Source organism: Eleutherodactylus coqui, chromosome 2, assembly GCF_035609145.1.
Source record: "Eleutherodactylus coqui strain aEleCoq1 chromosome 2, aEleCoq1.hap1, whole genome shotgun sequence".
In the NCBI taxonomy this organism is placed as follows: Eukaryota; Metazoa; Chordata; class Amphibia; order Anura; family Eleutherodactylidae; genus Eleutherodactylus; species Eleutherodactylus coqui.
This window is the reverse complement of record NC_089838.1, coordinates 306,226,340-306,246,371: the sequence shown is the minus strand read 5'-3', so window position 1 is coordinate 306,246,371 and position 20,032 is coordinate 306,226,340. Positions and strand designations below refer to the sequence as shown.

The window sequence follows — 20,032 nt, the reverse complement described above, 5'->3', positions numbered from 1 at the left end:
CCTCCGACATTCCCTATAGTCAGACCCTAAGGTGCCGCTTCACTACTGACTTTATTCTGTAGGGGTTATCTGAAAATAATAGACCTCTTTCAACTGGACTGAGCTGCAGTACTAGACATGGCCTATTGACAGGAGTGGCACTGTTTTTCAGGTAACCCTTTTGACTCCCTCAATGACCAAAGACGTACATGTACATCCTTGGTCGCCAACGCAGGTGTAACGCAGGCTCAGGAGCCAATCCTGCTCCATGCCCAGTGGGTACCAGCTGTTTGAAATACAATGGCCCACAATGGCCATGTTTGTAGATAGATCTCATTACTGTTGGTTAACCACTTGGATGCTACAGTCAATGATGGCCATAGCATGTAAGCTGTTAGCGGGGTAGGGCCCTTCCATCACTCCAATGATGCAGGGGTGCAGATGGGTTGTCATAGAGCCTGAAGCTTAGTGAAGCCTCCCAGGGATGCCATGTAGTTATATGTATTTACAATGCGTTTGAAAAGTCTTCAGACCCTATCACTATTTTTACATTTTGTCATGTGGTGGCCTTGTGCAAATTTAAAAAAATCAAGTTTTTCCATATCATTCTGCAGACAATACCCCAAAATGATAAAGCGAGAACAGAATGTTAGAAATATTTATCATTTTTTTTATTAGAAGTATTCACACCCGGTACTCAGTACTCAGTTGAAGCACCATTGGCAGCGATTCCAGCCTCCAGTCTTCTTGGGTATGATGCCACAAAGATTGCACAACTGGATTTGGAATGTTCTGCCATTCTTCTCTGCAGATCCCCTTAAGCTCTATCAGGCTGGATGGGGGCCGTCTGTGGACAACCATTCTCAGGTCTCTTCAGAGATGTTCGACTGGGTACACGTCAGGGCTCTGGCTGGATCACTCAAGGACATTCACAGAGTTGTCCCTAAGCCCCTCGGCTGTAGACTTAGGGTCATTGTCTTGTTGGAAGGTGAGGTGAGCCTTCTGCCCGGTCTGAGGTCCCCTGCGCCTTGGATCAGGTCTTCATTAAGAATATCTCTGTCTGCATTCTGCTTTCCATTCCAGGTGATGAGCGGCGCCTGGTTTCCTTCAGATATAATGATTGGAATTGAGGACAAAAAGTTCAATCTTGGGTTCATCAGACCAGAGAATCTTGTTTCTCACAGTCTGAGAGTCCTTTAGATGCTTTTTGGCAAACTCCAGGTGGCTTTCATGTTCTACTGAGGAGCTTCTTTCTGGCTCCTATGCCATAAAGCCCAGATTGGTAGAGTCTGTATTGATGGTTGACCTTCTGGAAGTTTCTCCCATCCACACAGAGGATCTCTAGAGCTCAGCCAAAGTGATCATTAGGTTCTCGGTCACCTCTCTTACCAAGGCTTTTCTCCTGATTACTTAGTTTGGTGGGTCGGCAGCTCTAGAAAGAGTCCTAGTTGTTCCAATCTTCTTCCATGTAAGAATTATGGAGGCCGCTGGGCTTTTGGGAACTTTCAGTGCAGCAGAAATGTTTTTGTAACCTTTTCCAGATCTGTTCCTCCACACAATCCTGTCTCTGAGCTCTACAGGCAGTTCTTTCCTCCTCATGGGTTTGTCTCTGATATGCATTGTGAGCTGTGAGACCTTATATAGACAGGAGGGGATGTCTTTTAAAATGATGTCCGATTAGCTGAGTTTATCGCAGGTGACTCCAATCACAGTGTAGAAACATCTCAAAGATGATCAAGAGAAATGGCAGACCCCCAGAGATAAATTTTAAGTCCAGGCAAAATGTTAGTTTTTGATTTATTTATTTATTTTTTTTTGGGGGGGGGGGGGGATTACAAAGATTTTAAACCTTTAGTTTTTACTTTGTTGTTATGGGGTATTGAGTGCAGAAAGATGGGGAAAAAGATTAACTTTTTAACCCGTTTTGGGCTCCTTCACACTGGTGAGAAAATTGCACGATTTTCTCTCAATGCAGGAGTGAGTGAAATTGCATGATTATGAAACCAATGATTTTCAATGGTTTCATTCTCATTTGCGATTCTTTCACTCTCGCGATGCTTTGTGAAAAAAAAAATCGCAGCATTTCCTTTCTTTTTGCGATATCGCCCATTGTTTTAAAGGGGCCAGCGTCGGCAGCACTGGCCCCATTGAAAACAATAGGAGAACATCGTGATCCCCTGCTGTAGCTGTGATTAAGGCAACCCCCACACGGATGCGAGGCTGTCTCCATGTGAAAACGCCTTGCATGAAGGGGTTTTCAAAAGGATTGCGAGGGCGATATTGGACCATGAATCACGGCCTGATATCACCCAGTGTGCAGGAACCCTAAGGATGCTGCTCTTTTAAGAAACAGCCGACACCCACATTGTATGGAGCAGAAGCAGCTCTTGATCCCCCTCCATACAAACTCCAAATGCATAGGATGTAAGTAACTGTATGTTCTGGAGCATTAAGGGTTAAAATTTGTATAAGATCACAATATAACAAAATGTAAGAAAAAAAGTGAAAAGGTATGAAGACTTTCCAAATTCATTGTATGTAAAGAGTATGATACACTGAAATACAGAAGGATTGCAGTATACAAGTGCTCAAATGGGTGCCACATCAAGCCTCTTGGGGGACTAAAAAAAAGTTAAATTAACTTTAATTTAAAAAAAATGCAACCATAGAAATTGATATAAAAAGTTTAAAATAGTTTTCCCATTTTTTGCATAAACACAATAAACATAATCTGTAAATTCTGAACTATTAGAATGACGCATTATTTGTCTTGCATGGTGAACATTCTCAGATGCTAGAATTGCATTTTTTTGGTCACCCTATCTCCCAAAAAGAATTTAATTCAAAGAGCTCAAAAAGTCATATGTGCCTAATGCTGCCAATAAAAACTACAGTTCACCCCATAAGAAATAAGTCCCACAAGCGCCACCTGTGGGAAAATAACAAAGTAATGGGTCTCAGAATATGCCGATAGAAGCAGTTTTTTAAGAAAAGGTTTCAAAAGTAGTGATAAAAATACTATAGAAAACTGGTGCCACCGCAGTCGTACGGAGCTGTAGAGTCAGGCGAACATCTCATTTTTACTGCATCCTGAACACCATAAGGAAAACCCCCCAAAACACTGGTTCCAATGTATGTTGTGTCCATTTCACCCCACCTGTAAATTGTTTTAAAGTGTTATAGTATATTATTTGGTACATTAGGCAAACAAAATATCTTAACGTGCCATGTGTATTGTGAGTATTGGGATACCTAGCCCCTATGGTGGCTTCCATTGATTTTAAAGATTACCCGCACTTTCACTTCAGAACGCTCCTGCTGTGTTGGCTGTTTTTGTCTCATTCCGGCAGCTGAATATGCCGTATAGCCACATATAGTGCTTATATAGCACCAGGGGTGTAGCTAAAGGCTCATGGGCCAGGGTGCAAAAGTTTATCTTGCGGCCCCCAACTTCTCTTAACCCATTAACGCTGAGGTGTAACTTGAAGCTCCTGGGCCCCAATGCAAAACGCGTAACAGGGCCCCCAACTATATTGCTTTATTCATAGTACTGGGCTCCCTATCTGGAGAAGAGAGGCCTTATGGCCCCCTAAGGCTCCAGGGCCCAGGTGCAACCGCATCCCCTGCACCCTCTATAGTTATACCAGTGTATAGCACTATATAGGGCCGTCTTCAGCTGCTTGAAGGGGCCAAAAAGGTCTGACAGAGCAGGAACGCTCCAATGTGAAAGCTCAGGTACTCTGTAGAGCACCTGTATAATTAGGAACCCCGGTATCGGGTCATGCATATATTAGCACACTAAGAGCACTTTAGAATATTATGTCTTTTTAATAATATCCCTTTATTTGATATTTGTTACGCTTCTTTCACTTTTTTACATTGCCTATGAATTTTTATATGAATAGACATAGATGTCTCTGGATTATCTATCTACGGTGTTATGATTATTAATTGGTATCGATCACTTGGTTTATACATATTCATGGATTTGTTCATCTGCGCTATGGATTGGCTTAAAATAGGTTCACAGGGGCTGAAACACGGTGATATAAGAGAGGTCTTGACTTGCTGGATGCGCGTCTCCCTCTACTTTACTGGATTTATATGGTGCATTAAATGATGCAATTAAAACACATCTCATTCCACACAGAAAAGAACCCTCACACAGCTCTGGTAATGGAAAAATAAGAAAAAGTTATGGCTCTACGAAGGCAAAAAAAGAGAGCAAAGAACAGACTATAGCTCCAGAGGGAAGGGGTTAATTGCCAACACCATTCATAGGCAATAAAGTTAACATGAGGCATTCATATGAATCCTGACTCTTAGGCCTCAGTAACACGGGCGTTTTTTCCCGCGATGCGCATCCGCAGATCGCCTGACCGGGGCCGATGATTCGCTGAAAAATCTGCACCTAGCAGCGTTTTCAGCTAAAGGGCCGATCAAAGGAGCGCTGCCCGCTATCCTCTGCCACAGCTATGGCAGAGGAGAACGATGTTCGTCCATTGAAAGCAATGGGCTGCCAGCAAGCGCTGTATGGATTTTCGGGGAAAGGCTTAAAATATAAGCCCTTCCCTGAAAACGATCCTGAAATGTGTAAAAATAAAAATAGGCGAACATCGTTCTTCTCTGCCACAGCTGTTACAGCTGTGGCAGAGGAGAACGATCTGTAGTATATGTTCTCAATGCTGTCGTCGCTGCTGCCGCCGGCCCCATTGAGCGCATATATAGAACACAACGATTCGCAGAACGCAGATAGGTGCGTTCTGCAAATCGTTGTGTCCTTTAATTTATCGCACATCTGCATAGAAAACGGACATGTGACCGATCCCATTGGGATGTATTGGGTCTATATATCTGCAGATCGCAAGTGCGTCTGCAGATCGGACTAAAAAACGCCCGTGTGACCGAGCCCTTATACTGTAACTAAAGGGTAAAACTACAATGGTACCGCACAAGGTGCCCGATGAGCCGCGTCATATCATGCTCTACACAAGGTAAGGGTGTTGTCTCAGGGGTGTCTACTTCTGAACTATTGATGACCTGTTCTCATTGAACATACCATGATGATTTAGAATTGTGGATAGGGTTGAGCAAACCAAACCAGGTTCCAGGTCCAACTTTCCTAAAAGAGCCTTTCAGCAGAAACCCAAACCAAGATTTGAGCGTAGTTCTACCCGAAACACGATTCTACTGGTTCGGTTCGCTCAACACTGATCCCGAACGCTGGTGTATAACACTGCCTAAGAGCCATTAATAACACTCTTGGTAGTGTTATACTCATACATCAGCTTTAGGGTCTCTTGGTGAACCTCCGCTTCGGTTTGAACAAATTTGGGTCGAACTGAACTTTTTGCAAAAGTTCGGCAAACTGGCTAAACCGAACATTTTAAAAGTTCAATCACTATTTGTGGATATCATTTACTGCTTGATTTTGACCACTAATCATCGATTAATTATAGTCCCAACTAAAACAGACTGCAGCATTGGTCTTGAAGGTTGTAGGTTGGGTTCTGTACCATGCACAGTTCCTGCCTGGCTATAATGGAGAATACGCACCGCCTGGATACATACTGAAGTACAGAAGACCCTTCTCTTCTTCTGTCTCTGATTTCACTGGAGGTGCAGTACACCTAAACCTGACACCTCATCACATACAAGAAATACCTCATTCCAAGATGTTTGTCAGCGCTGTCAGCTTTCCAAAGACAGATCTATCCTTTCAGCCCCCCCCCCCCCCTTTCTCCTTGCTCTTTCTGCTTTTGCTTCCCCCAGCGATTATTTCTTTACAGTTTGCCCTTTTATTACAGCTGAAGTGGTCAAGATGAAAATGTTTCAAGCACAAAACTGAAAAAATCTGCCCTGAACTTATGAGAAGTCTTCCCTGTAAGCCTGGACATCCGAGCTTGGGACACTGTAGATAATGCTCTAGTAGGGTGATCTGAATGACCTCCCAACCAATAGTGTACATCAAGTTATCGTGATGCCCAGTCATGTTATTGTTTGCTACGTCTACACCGATCAGCCATAATGTTAAATCCACCATACAAATATTATGTGATTCCTACTCGTACCACCAAGACATTAGCAGCAGATCCTTTAAATCCGGTACGCTGTGAAGAGCGTCCTCCGTAGATCGGACTTGCATCTCCATCACATCCCACAGATGATCAATCAAACTGAGACCTGGGGAATTTGGAGGACCAGTCATCACCTTGAACTCTTTGTCATATTGCTCAAACCATTCCTGAAGAGTTTTTGCAGTGCGGCAGGACAACTTTTTCTGCTGCAAGAGGGTGTTGCCTTTAGGGCATATTGCTGCCATGAAGGGCGTCGTCGGTCTATACAATGTTTAGACAGATGGCATGTATCAGACCCACATGATGCCAGTGTAAGGGTGGGAGTGATGCTCTTTCTTACTGCAGTGTCTCAAAGCCACGCCCCCCTTTCAGACAGAGCAGTGGAGCGGACAGTGAGAGGGAGCCATACTTCAAGCACGTGGCACAAGATTCAGGTGCAGGGAGCACCATAAAAGTTACAGCATTTGCCAGCACTGAAGAGTTAAACACCACCCCTGGGGAACAAGCCCGAATGCTTTCGGTGCAACAAGTACCAAAGTGCAAAAAGATATTTTTACTGCACCACTGAGGAGAGGGCAAGAACTGTTGTAGTGAGTGCAGGTGCTGCTAGGAATGCTAAGGTACAAACAGGCTGCTGAGGAACTGTCAGTAGAGGTGCAGTAGTCTGCAGAGGTTGCAAGCTGCCCATGAGATTGGGAGAGAGCAAAGAGGACTGACTTGAGCAGTGCTAAAGAGAGCAACATCAGGAAGCAGCATTGATGTCCGACATGAGAGAGCCTGGGCTGCAGCCCTTAATCATAGGTAGCAACTGCACTGCAACAAGGAGCACAGAGAGCGGTGGTAGAGTCACATTCTTGGCCCCCAGATAGAAGTGACAACTCCTGCCCATCTGAATCGTAAGTGAGGCCAACTTCATGAAAACTGCTAGGTGTGCACACTGCTAGGGACACTACATTAGCAGGCTGGTTATAATTAGTGCTAATACTATGGACACTGACATTGTGTAAGTTACTGGTGCTTGAATCTGGGTTATGGACTGTGTTATTAAAAGAGGCATTGAACTTGGATATGTCAACCAACTTATCTCAGAGACTGTGTTGGGGTGGTGATCACAGAAATGAAGTTGGGCATGTTTTTCAACCATACAGTCTTGTTACTTTTTGAGTGCAACTGACCTTATCCAAGAAGTGTTACTGTGATTATATATTGAGCATCAAGCATTATTAATCCTAGGATTTAGTTAGCTATAACTAGTCACATGTAAACCCACGGTTAAGGTTATTAGTTTGCTTCTTAATATGCTAGCATGTACTTTATTTGTAAATAAATATTGCATATTTTTGTAACTCCTTCTGCTGCATCTTATTCTGAATCTGCATCACAATACCACCATGTGTGACACCCAGACAGAATTACCCACCAGACCGCTGCCAAGAGCATCACACTGCCTCTATCAACTTGTCTTCTTCCCATAATGCATCCTGGTACCCTGTCTTTCTCAGTAAGTGACATACTAGCAGCCGGCCGTCCACATTATGTAAAAGAGAATGTGATTCATTAGACCGGGCCGCCTTCTTTCATTGTTCCATGGTCGAGTTCTGATGCTCATATGCCCATTGTAGGTGCTTTCAGTGCTGGACAGGGGTCACATGGGCACTCTGACTGGTCTGCGACTATACAGCCCCATATACAGTGAACCTGTGTGATCTGTCACTTTTCTATCATAGGTATGGAACGAGTGGCCATTGTGCTTGAACACTGCATTCTCTCATGTTCGCAAAAAAAAAGCGCATCTGATAGAACCATTGGTTCCCTATGATGTGATCACATGTCCGTCTTTTACAGGTGCAAAATACTTGCACCTGAAAAAGATAGGACATCCATCCACCAGGAAGGTCCGTGCTGCACGTAAAGATTCCCAGCGGGGAGTCCCCTCATCACTGAGCACTGTGACAGCTGTGGCAGGGGAATTTTTCATCCCCGCGGGGAGTCCCCTTGTCACTGAACACTGTGACAGCACTGTCACAGTGTTTAGTTATGATGGGACTCCCCTCAGGGATGAAAGAATCACCTGCCACAGCTGCAATAGCTGTGGCAGAGGACCGCGATCTTCTCCCATTGCTTCCAACTGGGCCAGCGCAGCAGCCACCCCATTAAAAGCAATTGGATGCAGGCAACCCCCGCAGTGATTTTCGGGGAAGGGCTTGAAATATAAGCCCTTTCCTGAAAATCATCCTTAGCTGCTGTTAAAAATTAAAAAAAATATATACATTACCTTCTGCCGCCATTGGGGCTCCGACACGTCTTTTCGCTTGGTCCCTGGGACTGCTCTGAAGCACTTTCCGCTGGCCAGGGATTTAAAAATCCCCACCTCCTGAAGGTGCTGGGTCTGATTGGCTGAGCACTCAGCCAATCACAAGCAGTACTCAGCCATTCATTGAATGACAGCTGAGCGCTGCCTGTGATTGGTCACAGCGCTCAGCCAATCAGAGGCAGCGCTCCGCGCTGGAGCTAGGACAGTGGGGGAAGGTGATGTATATATATTTTTTTATTTTTTACAGCAGCTAGGGGTGATTTTCAGGCAAGGGCTTATATTTCAAGCCCTTCCCTGAAAATCACTCTGGGAAATGCCTGCATCCCACTGCTTTCAATTGGGCAACTGCAGCACTGGCACCCTTGAAAACAATGAGAGAACATCATAGTCCTCTGCCACAGCTGTGACAGTTGTGTCAGGGGATTCGTTAATGCCCATGGCCCCCGCGAGGATAAATGATTCCCCAGTCATAGCTGTCACAGCGGTGGCAGAGGATTGTGATCTTCTCCATATTTTTTCAATGGAGCCGACGCTGCTGTTGCTGGCCCCATTGAAAGCTGTGGGCACGGAGCTACGATCAGTCGCATTTTGCACATCCGAGCAGCGCATATTTTTTTTTTGCACACATAGGTGTGCAAAAAAAAAATTGCTCATCTGAGTGAGCCCTTAAGGGGTATTTTAGAGAAAATCAAGTCCTTTTTACGTCCAACTGGAGCTTGTCTCGTACTTTGGACTATATTCAGCTCCATGTCTCGTGTGGGGGATAATATAAGTAATGGATGCCGCCTCTTGCCTCGCTATTATTAATGACGAAGCACAATGACTGCGCTTCTCCTATTATTTTACTTTAAAGTGTCATTTTGCCTCATTAGAATTCATTCTACATGATTCCAAAGCAACAAGGCGGTTCGGATCGTCTGGTACAAATGACACTCATACTGTGATTAAAAAGCTGCAATGTCAGTCGCTCCTCACCCACAACATGGCTGCAAAATGCTGCAACCTTCCCCTCCTATAATGGCTCAAGTCATTCCACCTCACCCATGTCAAAGGCCTTTTACCCAGCCAACCATATGCAACTTTTGACCTTTTCATGCCAGCTTCCCCTTTTTTAAAAAGTGGGTGGGACTAGGCAACAAGATTGATGAATGGCTGAAGGCTGCCTGTGATTGGCTGGGCGCTCAGCCAATGAGACCAGCGCTTTCCGGAGGCAGTGATTTTTCAATCCCCGGCCTCCAGAACACAGAAGACAATTGCCGGGACAGGAAAGAAGAGTCAGACGGCTCTTCTAGTTGAGTGGAATTTTTTTTTTCTTACTTTTTTTTACAGCTAGCCATGATTTTCAGGCAAGGGCTTATATTTTAAGCCCTTCCCAGAAAATCATCGCTTCGGGGGCTGCCTGCAATCCACTGCTTTCAATGGGGCCGCAGTAGTTCCAGTCCCATTAAAAGAAATGGGATAGCATCACGGACTTCTGCCACAGCTGTGACTGAGGATTCCTTCATCCCCCACGGTCCCCGCAGTGTGTCACAGCTGTGGTAGAAGTCCACAATGTACTTCCTATGTTTTCAATAGGGCTGGCGCTGCTGCTGCTGGCCCTATTGAAAACCATGAGCGATATCGCAGCTTTTTTTCTGTGCACTGCGAGACTTAAGAAAAAAGAACGAAAATGAGTATGGAAGCATTGAAAGTCATTGGTTTTATAATCATCACTCTTGCATCGCAAGAAAAACTATTGCTAGTGGGTAGGCACCCTAAGATAGTTGTTGCACTTCTATCAGCACAAACGTTGCTTACACTGATGTATGACATGCTGGTCTAAGTAAATATGGCCCTCTATGAGTATATAGGGCTGAGGCAAAAGTCTGGACACACCAGTTTAGCTGATGTAATAATGAGAAAACTGACTTTCAATGTGTGAAAATATTCTTGGAGAGGGAGGCTGTATTTTCTGGTGAAGGAGACATTTTCTGCACCAATTTTGATGGGATCAACAGTTTAACTATGTGCATTCGGCAAAATGGTGGACACAATAAACACATCGTGTAAAGCACTTTGTGAAACTTTGCCCTCACTTAAAAAGCTCATCCAGGCAGCACCGGCTAGGATACATCTCGGTCGAAGCGTAAGTGATGCTAAACGCCTGCGTAGTGGCCGGCGCTCATAATTGCAGGCACAACTCTCATTGAAATCAATGGAACCCCAGCATGCAATTACAAGCACAGCTCCCATTAATTTCAACGAGAGCTGCACTTGCAATTTCGAGCACCAGCCACTACATAGCAGGCGGAGCGCTTCCACTCTGACCCCAGTGTATCCAAGCGGGCGCTACTAGCGTAACCCCTCTAACACCTAAACAAGCTCAATAGGTAAAATTCCAGCATTGCACTGCTTTTTATTCCTGATGTCATAATAAAGAAGAAGCAATTGCATATGGAAGTGCTAGACTTTTTTCTATTGTGCTTGCTTCTTCACAGTTGTTTGCTGGCAGCTGTTCACTGCACTCCTTGCATGCTGGCTGGGCAACTTGGATCATTAGGTGTAAGTGGACTCCACAACCTCTTACTATGCATCAAAACTTCTAAAAAAGTAAAGATAGGGCAAAACCGATACTCCCAGTGTATTTCTGAGTAAATTCTAGCCAAGACTGATATATCACATGACCCCCTTTCTAGTTAAAAAAAACTGAGCTAAATTCAATGTGACAGAGTTCAAAATGGCCTCCAAAAAATCTACTCCACAAAAACATGAAGCCTCCCCCCAATTAATACTTTCACACAGTGGAAGTCAATTTTCTCATGGTTACACCAGTTCAACAGGTGTGTCCAAACCTTTGCATCACCCTTTATACGCAGTGTATACGCATGGTTCTATGAGACTGACGGAGAAGACAGCTGAGCACTGTAATTTGCTGTCTCCATAGACAGTGAATTGACCGATGGTCATGATTGTTCTCTACCACTCCAATCACACAGTGGACTCTTGAATCACCATTTTTGGATGCCAACAGTCAGACTCCCAGTGATAATACACTTACCTATCCACAGGATAGCTGTTTTGGGGTAAACCACTTTAAAGGGTTGCTATGGGCCAAGCTGATGGATCCCCTGTGTTACTGTACATCTAGTAGAGGCGTGGGGGGGGGGTGCATGACACGGGGATTCTCTCTTCTTTGACTCTTCATCATGCTCTACCCCACTTGGTTGGCGCTAGGTTAGCTCTTCACTAGATGGATTTGCTGTGGATTTTCGGTGTGGATTTGCGCTTGGATGATCCGCCGCAGTACCAACGGATGTGGTTTTATGAAATCTTACACGCAGTGGATACTTACTGCATTAAAAACCGACTTGTCATGCAGATATTGTAATCCCCATCATGTTACTTTGTGTTATGGACTCTTCACAGATTTTTCCCATTGATGTCAAAATCTGCAGCAAAATCCGTGATTGCCGTTCAAATCCATTAACATATTTTCTATTTTGGACTTGCTATAGACCAGTGTTTTCCTAACTGCAGTCCTCACGGCCCCCAACAGGTCATGATTTAAGGATATCCCATAGAGAACACCTGTGGCAGTGGCTTAGCTACTCACCATAATCACATTACCTATAAGGAAATCCTGACAACCTGGCCTGTTGGTGGGTCATAAGGACTGCAGTTTGGGATATGCTGCTTTACAGCTATTTTTTGTTCCAACTGATGCACCAATTCTGATAAAAAGATTATATTAAACCGATCATCCAGTCCTGGATAAACAAAGATGGCCGCATCTGCTTCTGATGACATGCCGCACACTGTGTATTAGTATGCATTGGTAGTCTAAGACCCTACATGCTGCTGGCTGGCCGGTATGGCTCATGTGGGCAGCAATGGTTAATCAAATATGGTGTAGTGTCTTATACTAATGATGGATACTAATGCACAGTGTACATAGGGAAGTCAGAGAAGTGGTGCGGCCATCTTTGTTTCTCCAGTCCCAGAAGATCACTTTAAGGCTGCCTTCACAAGGGTGCTAAAATCACGCAAGATCTGTGCGTTTTGAGACGCGCAAATATGAGCCCCGTTCTTTTGAATAGGGTCGTACACATGAGCGATGTTTTCCTGCATGGCACCACGATGCTATGCGGGAGAAAATTGCCGCATATTCTATTTTGCTGCGTGATTTTTGCATTGCAGCACCCATTGTCTTCGATGGCACCGGCGGCCCCATTGAAAATAATGGGAGAAACTCCGCGATCCACTGCAGTGGCTGGGACAGTTGCGGCGGAGGATTGTTACTTCCCCAAAGTGAAGCAATGCTGTTTTGCTGTGCAAGTGCCTCACATCCCAGGGGAATTCACATAGTGGGAAGCGCGATATGGGGGCGGGATTCACAGGCCAATATCGCACTCCCCCGTGTGAAGTCAGCCTATAGGATTGCTATTTTTAAGGGGTGTCTGCTCTGGACAATCTCCCCACAACACTACTAATCATAGAGCATCCTACTGCTGTGACCCTCAGTCATCAGCTATAAACTATAGGGTAATCTGGTAGCAAGTGTTCAGTTTCCCTGCAGCTCCTCTACAGGAGGAAGGAAGTATTACAATTACCATTTAAATCAAAGGGCTTTTCATGACTAAATGGGGCAGGTTGTCCAGAGTGAGCAATGCTCTTAGTACTTGTTCTAAGCCTTGGTTAATAGATGAGGATCTGAAACAATGGACCCTCCTCTATGAACTCACGATTCACTAATAGGAAACTGAAAGGTGGATTCTGAGATTGGCAAGAATTGGGGAGTCGACTGTAGAAGTTTGGGGAAATAGTTTGAGAATTTTCTTGCACTTTTCAACGACTGAAGGGTTGTCCAACTTCTAGCTGTTCCGCGCAGGAAGCAGACAGCTCTGTACATTGTCCAGTGACCTATTGTTGGTACAGCAGGCTCAGGTTTAGTGAAGTGAATGGGACTCAGCCTGCAAAACCAACCCAGGCCACTGTGCAATGTAGGGAGCTGTCTACTTCCTGCAGCAAAACAGCTGGAAGTGGGACAACCCATTTCAGTCAATGCATGTGATTGATCTTGTAGTCACTTGCCTTATGGTTTCAGAAGAATGTTCTGTCAAGATTGCTTAAAGGGCTTGTTTAGAGTTAGAAAAGCATGGTTGCTTTCTTCCAAACACAGAATCACCCTTGTCCATAGGGTTGTGTATGGTATTACAGCTCAGGTCTATTGAAGTGAATGAGAACTGAGCTGCAATACCAAGCACAACCCATGGACAAGGGTGGCGCTGTATTTGGAGGAAAGCAGACATGTTTTTCTAACCCTGGACAACCCCTTTAAAAAATGTGTGCAGTTTGAGAAAACTTGTGGGTTTTGCTATTTATCACATAGCTAATGTGATAAATAGCAAAAGTGAAAATCACTTTATTCAGTTAAAATGAACATTTTGGTGCTCAAAAATCCCTCTAAAGTGCTGGCCCCGAGGGGTCTCCCTTCCTTCTAATTTTCTGTCCACTGCCTGTTGTCAAGTGAAGTTTGTCTCTAATAACAGAGATAACAAGATGGAGAACAGGAAGTGGGGTAGGTCAATAACTGCTGAAGCCCATAGAATTCTATGCAAATATAACGGAAAGGGAGGAAGAAGGATAGAAACCCACATAGATGATACAGCAGTTATCTGCTGAGTGAGTTACAGCTACTGAAATCCCTTTGACACTGCCCATTACTGCTGTACACTATCCTTCAAGCTGATGCTATTCTCCTGTGTGTGCTACATAGAGTTAGGGAGCAGAATCTGCTGTTTTCTAAGGAGGAGCCATCGTAACAGCAGACTCCTCCAACCAGCTCAGAGCGAACTGAAGATTAGAGATGTCGCCTGTAGAAGGAAAACTTGTTGATAAATGATACAAATCATACAAGGGCCAGAAATAGGCTTATCCCTCACTTACACACACAATGGCTTATTCAGAAGAGTTATCCGGAAGTGGGGGTACATTTTAAGGAAAGGCATGGAGGTATATGGAATATCTGCAACCGACATCTTTGTAACCTGCTCCTCATAACCCCCTAATGGTGTTTCGGATAGCTAATTGAATATAGTAATTTTGTTCTCTTCCATCTACCTATGGTGAGAAATAAATACACATGCTGTGACACAATGCTAGTTTGCTGACTGGATGCTGTTTTGCCTCTTTATTGCGATTACAGTACACAGATCCACAGAAGCCGTCAACAAATTCATTAGCTGCAGCTCTCCATTGCCTTGCAGTCAGCAGTGCCCGGTAGTGGTGTTAAAGTGCAACACAGTGATCAGAAGTCACCAAAAACAAAACAAAGAAAAAACACAAGAACGAAGGAGTTCTCCTTTAAATCAACACTGTGCAATAAATATAGATAGGTTGCTCTGATTTAAAGGGAAAGATGTGGAAGTTAAGGTATTGCTATGGAATTTTCTGCTGGTTGCGTGGCAGTGAAGGGGTTAAAAAGAGGACTATGTCAAAAAATTAACCCTGCTGCGCTAGAGAGTTCCCTACAAGGGATAATGAAATGAGTGGAAGCTCTGGGTTCTGGACTCACCTGTAGTTACCATGCACAACCTGGGGAAGCTGGCCAGGGTGGGGCTGGGACTCTGCTTAAAGCGGAAGGGTCCAAATCTAGGCATGGAAAGGCAACACAACCATAGGGGGTGTTCTGTGCACCAGGAGGGGAATGAGTGTATTGGAAGTGAGGAGCATGTATTAGCTAGAAAATCTGTTTTGTTCTGCAGGAGTATTAACTTATTTTTTCCCTTTGGTTTTTTTAACTGCAACTTTCTCTTCTTCCTCTTTCTCTTCTTCTTTGCCTTCTTCAGCCTCTTCTTCTTCTTTGCCTTCTTCAGCCTCTTCCTCTTTGCCTTCTTCAGCCTCTTCTTCTTTGCCTTCTTCAGCCTCTTCTTCTTCTTTACCTTCTTCAGCCTCTTCTTCTTCTTTACCTTCTTCAGCTTCTTCTTCTTCTTTACCTTCTTCAGCTTCTTCTTCTTCTTTACCTTCTTCTTCCTCTTCTTCTCCCTCACCTGTAGAGACAAATTACATCAAATGACTTCAATGTACAAAGTAGTAGCCCTAATATAGACTCATCATTGCTGCTTCTATATCTTACCTTCTCCTTCTGCCTCTTCTTCTCCCTCTCCTTCCTCCTCAGCAGCCTCCTCCTCCTCAGCGGCCTCTTCCTCCTCCTCTTCTTCTTCAGGAGCTTCTGCTTTGGCCTCTTCTGCTCGGGATGATTCAATGGTCTCTTCTACGTCGAGCTGTTCTTCCTGCACATGGCTGGCGTAGTAGGTGGGGAATGAGCGTGTGGACATGTATGAACTGCTCTGCAGGCTGTACGCTGATCGGCCGAATACAGGAGCACTTTGTGTGTATCCACTTGTAATGGCTCCAACGCCAGAGAAACTTAGCCTGGTCTCTTCGCCCTCAAGTAGCTTTCTGCAGAAACAGATACAACAAACTCAGAAAAGAGCAATGATATTAAAAAAAAGCCTGCAAAGAGAAAAAACACAAAGCTATCCAACAGCTGACATTATTGATACAGAAATATATAAAACTCGCTACAAACTGTAACCAAACTCAACAGAGAAGCATATTGATAAGATGAAGCTTACCTGTATGCAGCTATCTCTATATCCAGCGCCATCTTAACATTCAGCAAGTCTTGGTACTCTTTCAGGTATCTGGCCATTTCACTCTTTGTATTCCTCAACTCTTCCTCTAATTTGCCAATAGCATCCTGAGGGTGAAAGGAGACAAGAAGAAATAATAACAATGTGTATCTATATGTCTGCAATACATTATGAGAGCATTCTGTGTACAGCACTGCAGACTATGACGGTGCTAGATCAGGAATGATTAATAAAAACTAAGCCCATCAATGATCCTATCTCTAATGATACAACATACTAGTATAACTAACACTCTGCTATCAGTCTGATCTGGACTTTTTCTTCACCTGGGCAAAGATTTAGTTCACTGCTTTAGCCTTGTATCTAAATACTCAGGCCCAGGTAGAATGTCCTGTTAGCAGCCCTGGCACCTGGAGCACATGACCTGCAAGACCCCAGCCTGGCATGTATTTAAACTCGCAGCCTGCTGCATAGCAGTGAGTTGGTTACTGATTACCATAGTGGAGAATGAAGAGTTGGGAGCCCTGCTGTATGTGACTGCAGCTTTAAGATGACACAGCAAATTCAAAGAAAAAGAGTTCTTTAAATCTGTGCGCAAAAGGATTTTCTGCCGTCTGGATGTCCTCCAGTCATCTCAGGGGCAGGAACTTCTGATCTCGACTCTCCAAGGTGCTGATTTTGCATCTGCCCTGTCCATAGTACTGTAATCTGTTCATGGATCCGATATTATATCTGACCGGTCCATGGCACAGTCCTAGCCCAGTATTGCACAGCTGTTCACAGTTTTTCCTTATCATCACTAATATACAGTGTAAAGTTATAATCCTTGTTTCCTTCTGCCCCTTTGGTGCCTTTTCTTATGCCCATCATTTCTATCAGCTTTTGATCTGTCCAAGGTAGAAAATGTTTTCTATCTAGTGTTAAAGGGATTACACCAAAATTTCAAGTTATCCCTTATCCACAAGTAAGGGGATAACTTGCTGATCCGTGGGGGTCGCAACACTGAGATCCCCATCAATCACAAGAACAGGGGGCCTGTGTGCCCCGTCCTCCTCACTGCCAGGCCATCACACCCCCTGCAGTGAGGAGGAGATTAAGTAAAGAGCTGGTTGCAAAAATGTGCTGACGCTCCATTCACTTTCAGTGAGACTGCCGAGATACCCAAGTGCCACCAACTCTGGTATTTCCATCAGTCCCAAAGAAATGAATGGAGCGCAGACAGCGCATGCTTGGCCTGAGCTCTATTCATTTTAATGTCACTGCGAGGGGAGAAGTGACTCCACAATGACAGGAAGAGGGGGACATGGGACCCCAATTTTTTAAATCAGTGGGGGTCTCAGCATTAAGACTTCAACCAATCAGCATGTCATATCCTATCCTTATTTTATGAGCTTGGTTCTGATACTGTATTTATTTTATGAGCTTGGTTCTGGTGCTGTATTTATGTAAGAAGATTAAGGATAACTTACAATCTTGGTACAACCCCTTTAAACCTGCAGCTCTTCTGCCTTATCACAAAGTGAAACCTTAGTTAAGCACAATTTTCCCTCAGTTGTGAATTCTGCAGATCTGATCTGTCAACTCTCTATCTCAATTCTATCAACGTTTTTACTCTGCAGCTGTGAAGCCTACAATAACTCTTATCCCCCTGCACCCCAATACCTGCATGCCGGCGATCTCCCCACTCTGCTTGTCTTCTAGCTCCTGGATCTGTCTTTGTATGGCGTCATTGACTCCCCTGCAGGCATCAATCTCCAGTGCTTTCGCTTTGAGCATTCGCCGACTCTCTGATGCTTCGTCCTTGGCGGCCCGCACCGCGTCCGTATTACGCGCCGCGCTTTGTGTCAGGACGGTAAACCTGGACTTGAACCATTCTTCTGCAGATTGCATGTTCTTGGCTGCCAGCTTCTCATACTGTGCCCGGATATCCCTCAGGGCAGAGCTCAGATCTGGCTTGGACACATCGACCTCCAGGGAGATTTGGGCATACTGGACTTGGGACTGCAGTTGTGCCAATTCCTCCTCGTGCACCTTCTTCAGGAAGGCGATCTCGTCCAGCAGGCTGTCCATCCTCTTCTCCAGCTCCACCCGGGCCAGGGAGGTCATGTCCGCCTCCTTTCTGATCTCCAGCAGCCTGGCCTCTGCATCTTCCCGGCTCAGTGCCTCCTCCTCGTAGCGAGCCTGTAGCGCCCGCAGCGCCTCTTCCAGGCGCTCCCGATCATTGCGCAGCGTCTGTCGGTCTCCGATCGCTTCCTCGTGCGCTATGCGCAGCTCCCGCACCTCGTGCTCGTAGAGGTCGCGCAGCCGGGACGGCTCGTTGTGCTTCTGGCGCAGCAGCAGCAGTTCGGCCTCTAGCACCTTGTTGCGCTTCTCCAGCTCGTGCACCCGCTCTATGAAGTTGGCGAAGCGGTCATTGAGGTCCTGCAGCTGCGCCTTCTCCTGCGTGCGCACGATCTTCAGGTCGCTGCTGATCGCAGCCACCTGGGTGAGGTCCAGCGAGTCGGCGGCGGAGGAAGAGGCATAGCTGCGACGCACCGTGCTGCTGCTCAGCGCTGGGGAGTAGCTGCTCCTGCTGGGGGACACATAGCTGCTTCGGATGTGCAGCCTGGGGGCGCTCTCCACCACCCTGCGCTTATAAGAGGACGTATAGTAGGGGTCGTAGCTGTAGGCGCTCATGGTGCGGGCTGGAGCAAATCTGTGCTGCACGGCTACTTATAGGACAGGGGGGGAGTGCGGAGCATGCGCACTGCGGGGAGGCAGCACTTCAGCACCAAGGACAGCAGACTGAGCACAGCCCACGGGCCGGGCTGTCCCACTACAGAACAGAGAACATCTCCAGCATAGAGACCTCCAACATCACAGAGACACTCTCCAGCATAGAGACCTCCAACATCACAGAGACACTCTCCAGCATAGAGACCTCCAACATCACTGAGACTCTCTCCAGCATAGAGAGTCCCAGCAGCACAGAAATTCTCTCTTCAGCATAGAGATCCCCAGCACCACAGAGACACTCTCTAGCATAGAGACCCCCAGCAGCACAGACTCTGTCCAGCATAGAGACCCCGAACAGCAAATACTCTGCCCAGCATATAGAGACCCCCAGCAGCATGGAGACTATCTCCAGCTTAGAGACCCCCAACAGCACAGACTGTCCAGCATAGAGACCCCCCAGCAGCATAGAGACTCTCTCTTTAGTATAGAGACCCCCAGCAGAACAGACCCTGTCCAACATAGAGACCCCCCAGCAGCATAGAAACTTTCTCCAGCATAGAGACCTCCAGCAGCACAAACCCTGTCCAGCATAGATACCCCCAAGAGTAAAGACTCTGTCCAGCATAGAGACCCCTCCACCAGTACTGAGAACTCTTTCTAGAACAGATACCCAATCCAATACCTCACAGAGAAACCCAACAACAGTAAGCCCTCTAACTGCACTGAGCACCCCACCAGTAGCACTGAGACCCCAAACAGCACTGATAACCCCTTCCACCAGCACTGCCCCCTCCAGCACTAAGAACCCCTCCAACAGCATTAAACCCTCTTCTCCAGTACTGAACCCCCACCCCAGAGCTGAGACCATCCTACAACACTGAAACCCCTCCACCAACATTGAGCCCATTTCCAGAACTGATGGACTCTCTAATAGCATTCAGCCCCACCTCCATCTAGAACTGAACCCCCTTCCACCAGCACTGCCCCCCTTCAGCACTGAGCCCCCCCCCCCTCTCCAGAGCCCATCTTCCAGCACTGAGACATCTCCACCAACATTGAGCCCCTTTCCAGAACTGAGGGACTCTTGAATAGCATTGAGCCCAACCTCCATCTAGAACTGAGCCCCCTTCCACCAACACTGCACCCCTCCAGCACCAAGGCCCCCCTCTCCAGAACTGAGCCCATCCTCCAGCATTGAGACGCCTCCACCAACATTGTGCCCCTCCTCCATCCAAAACTGATCTCCCTTCCAGCAGCACTGTGCCCACTCTCCAAAATGGTTGCCTCCCTCCACCACCTCTACCTCCTACAGC

At 45.9% G+C, this 20,032-nt stretch overlaps 1 protein-coding gene across 1 annotated transcript; it reads right to left on the bottom strand.

Moving 5' to 3' along the window:
- Window positions 1-14,508: 14,508 nt before the first annotated feature.
- Window positions 14,509-18,680, bottom strand: NEFL (neurofilament light chain). Its single transcript, XM_066590053.1, has 4 exons — window positions 17,667-18,680; window positions 15,987-16,111; window positions 15,485-15,810; window positions 14,509-15,398 (listed from the first exon to the last, which is right to left on the bottom strand). Exons 1-4 carry the CDS (start codon window positions 18,678-18,680, stop codon window positions 15,124-15,126), a joined length of 1,740 nt encoding a protein of 579 aa, XP_066446150.1. The 3' UTR covers window positions 14,509-15,123.
- Window positions 18,681-20,032: the final 1,352 nt, after the last annotated feature.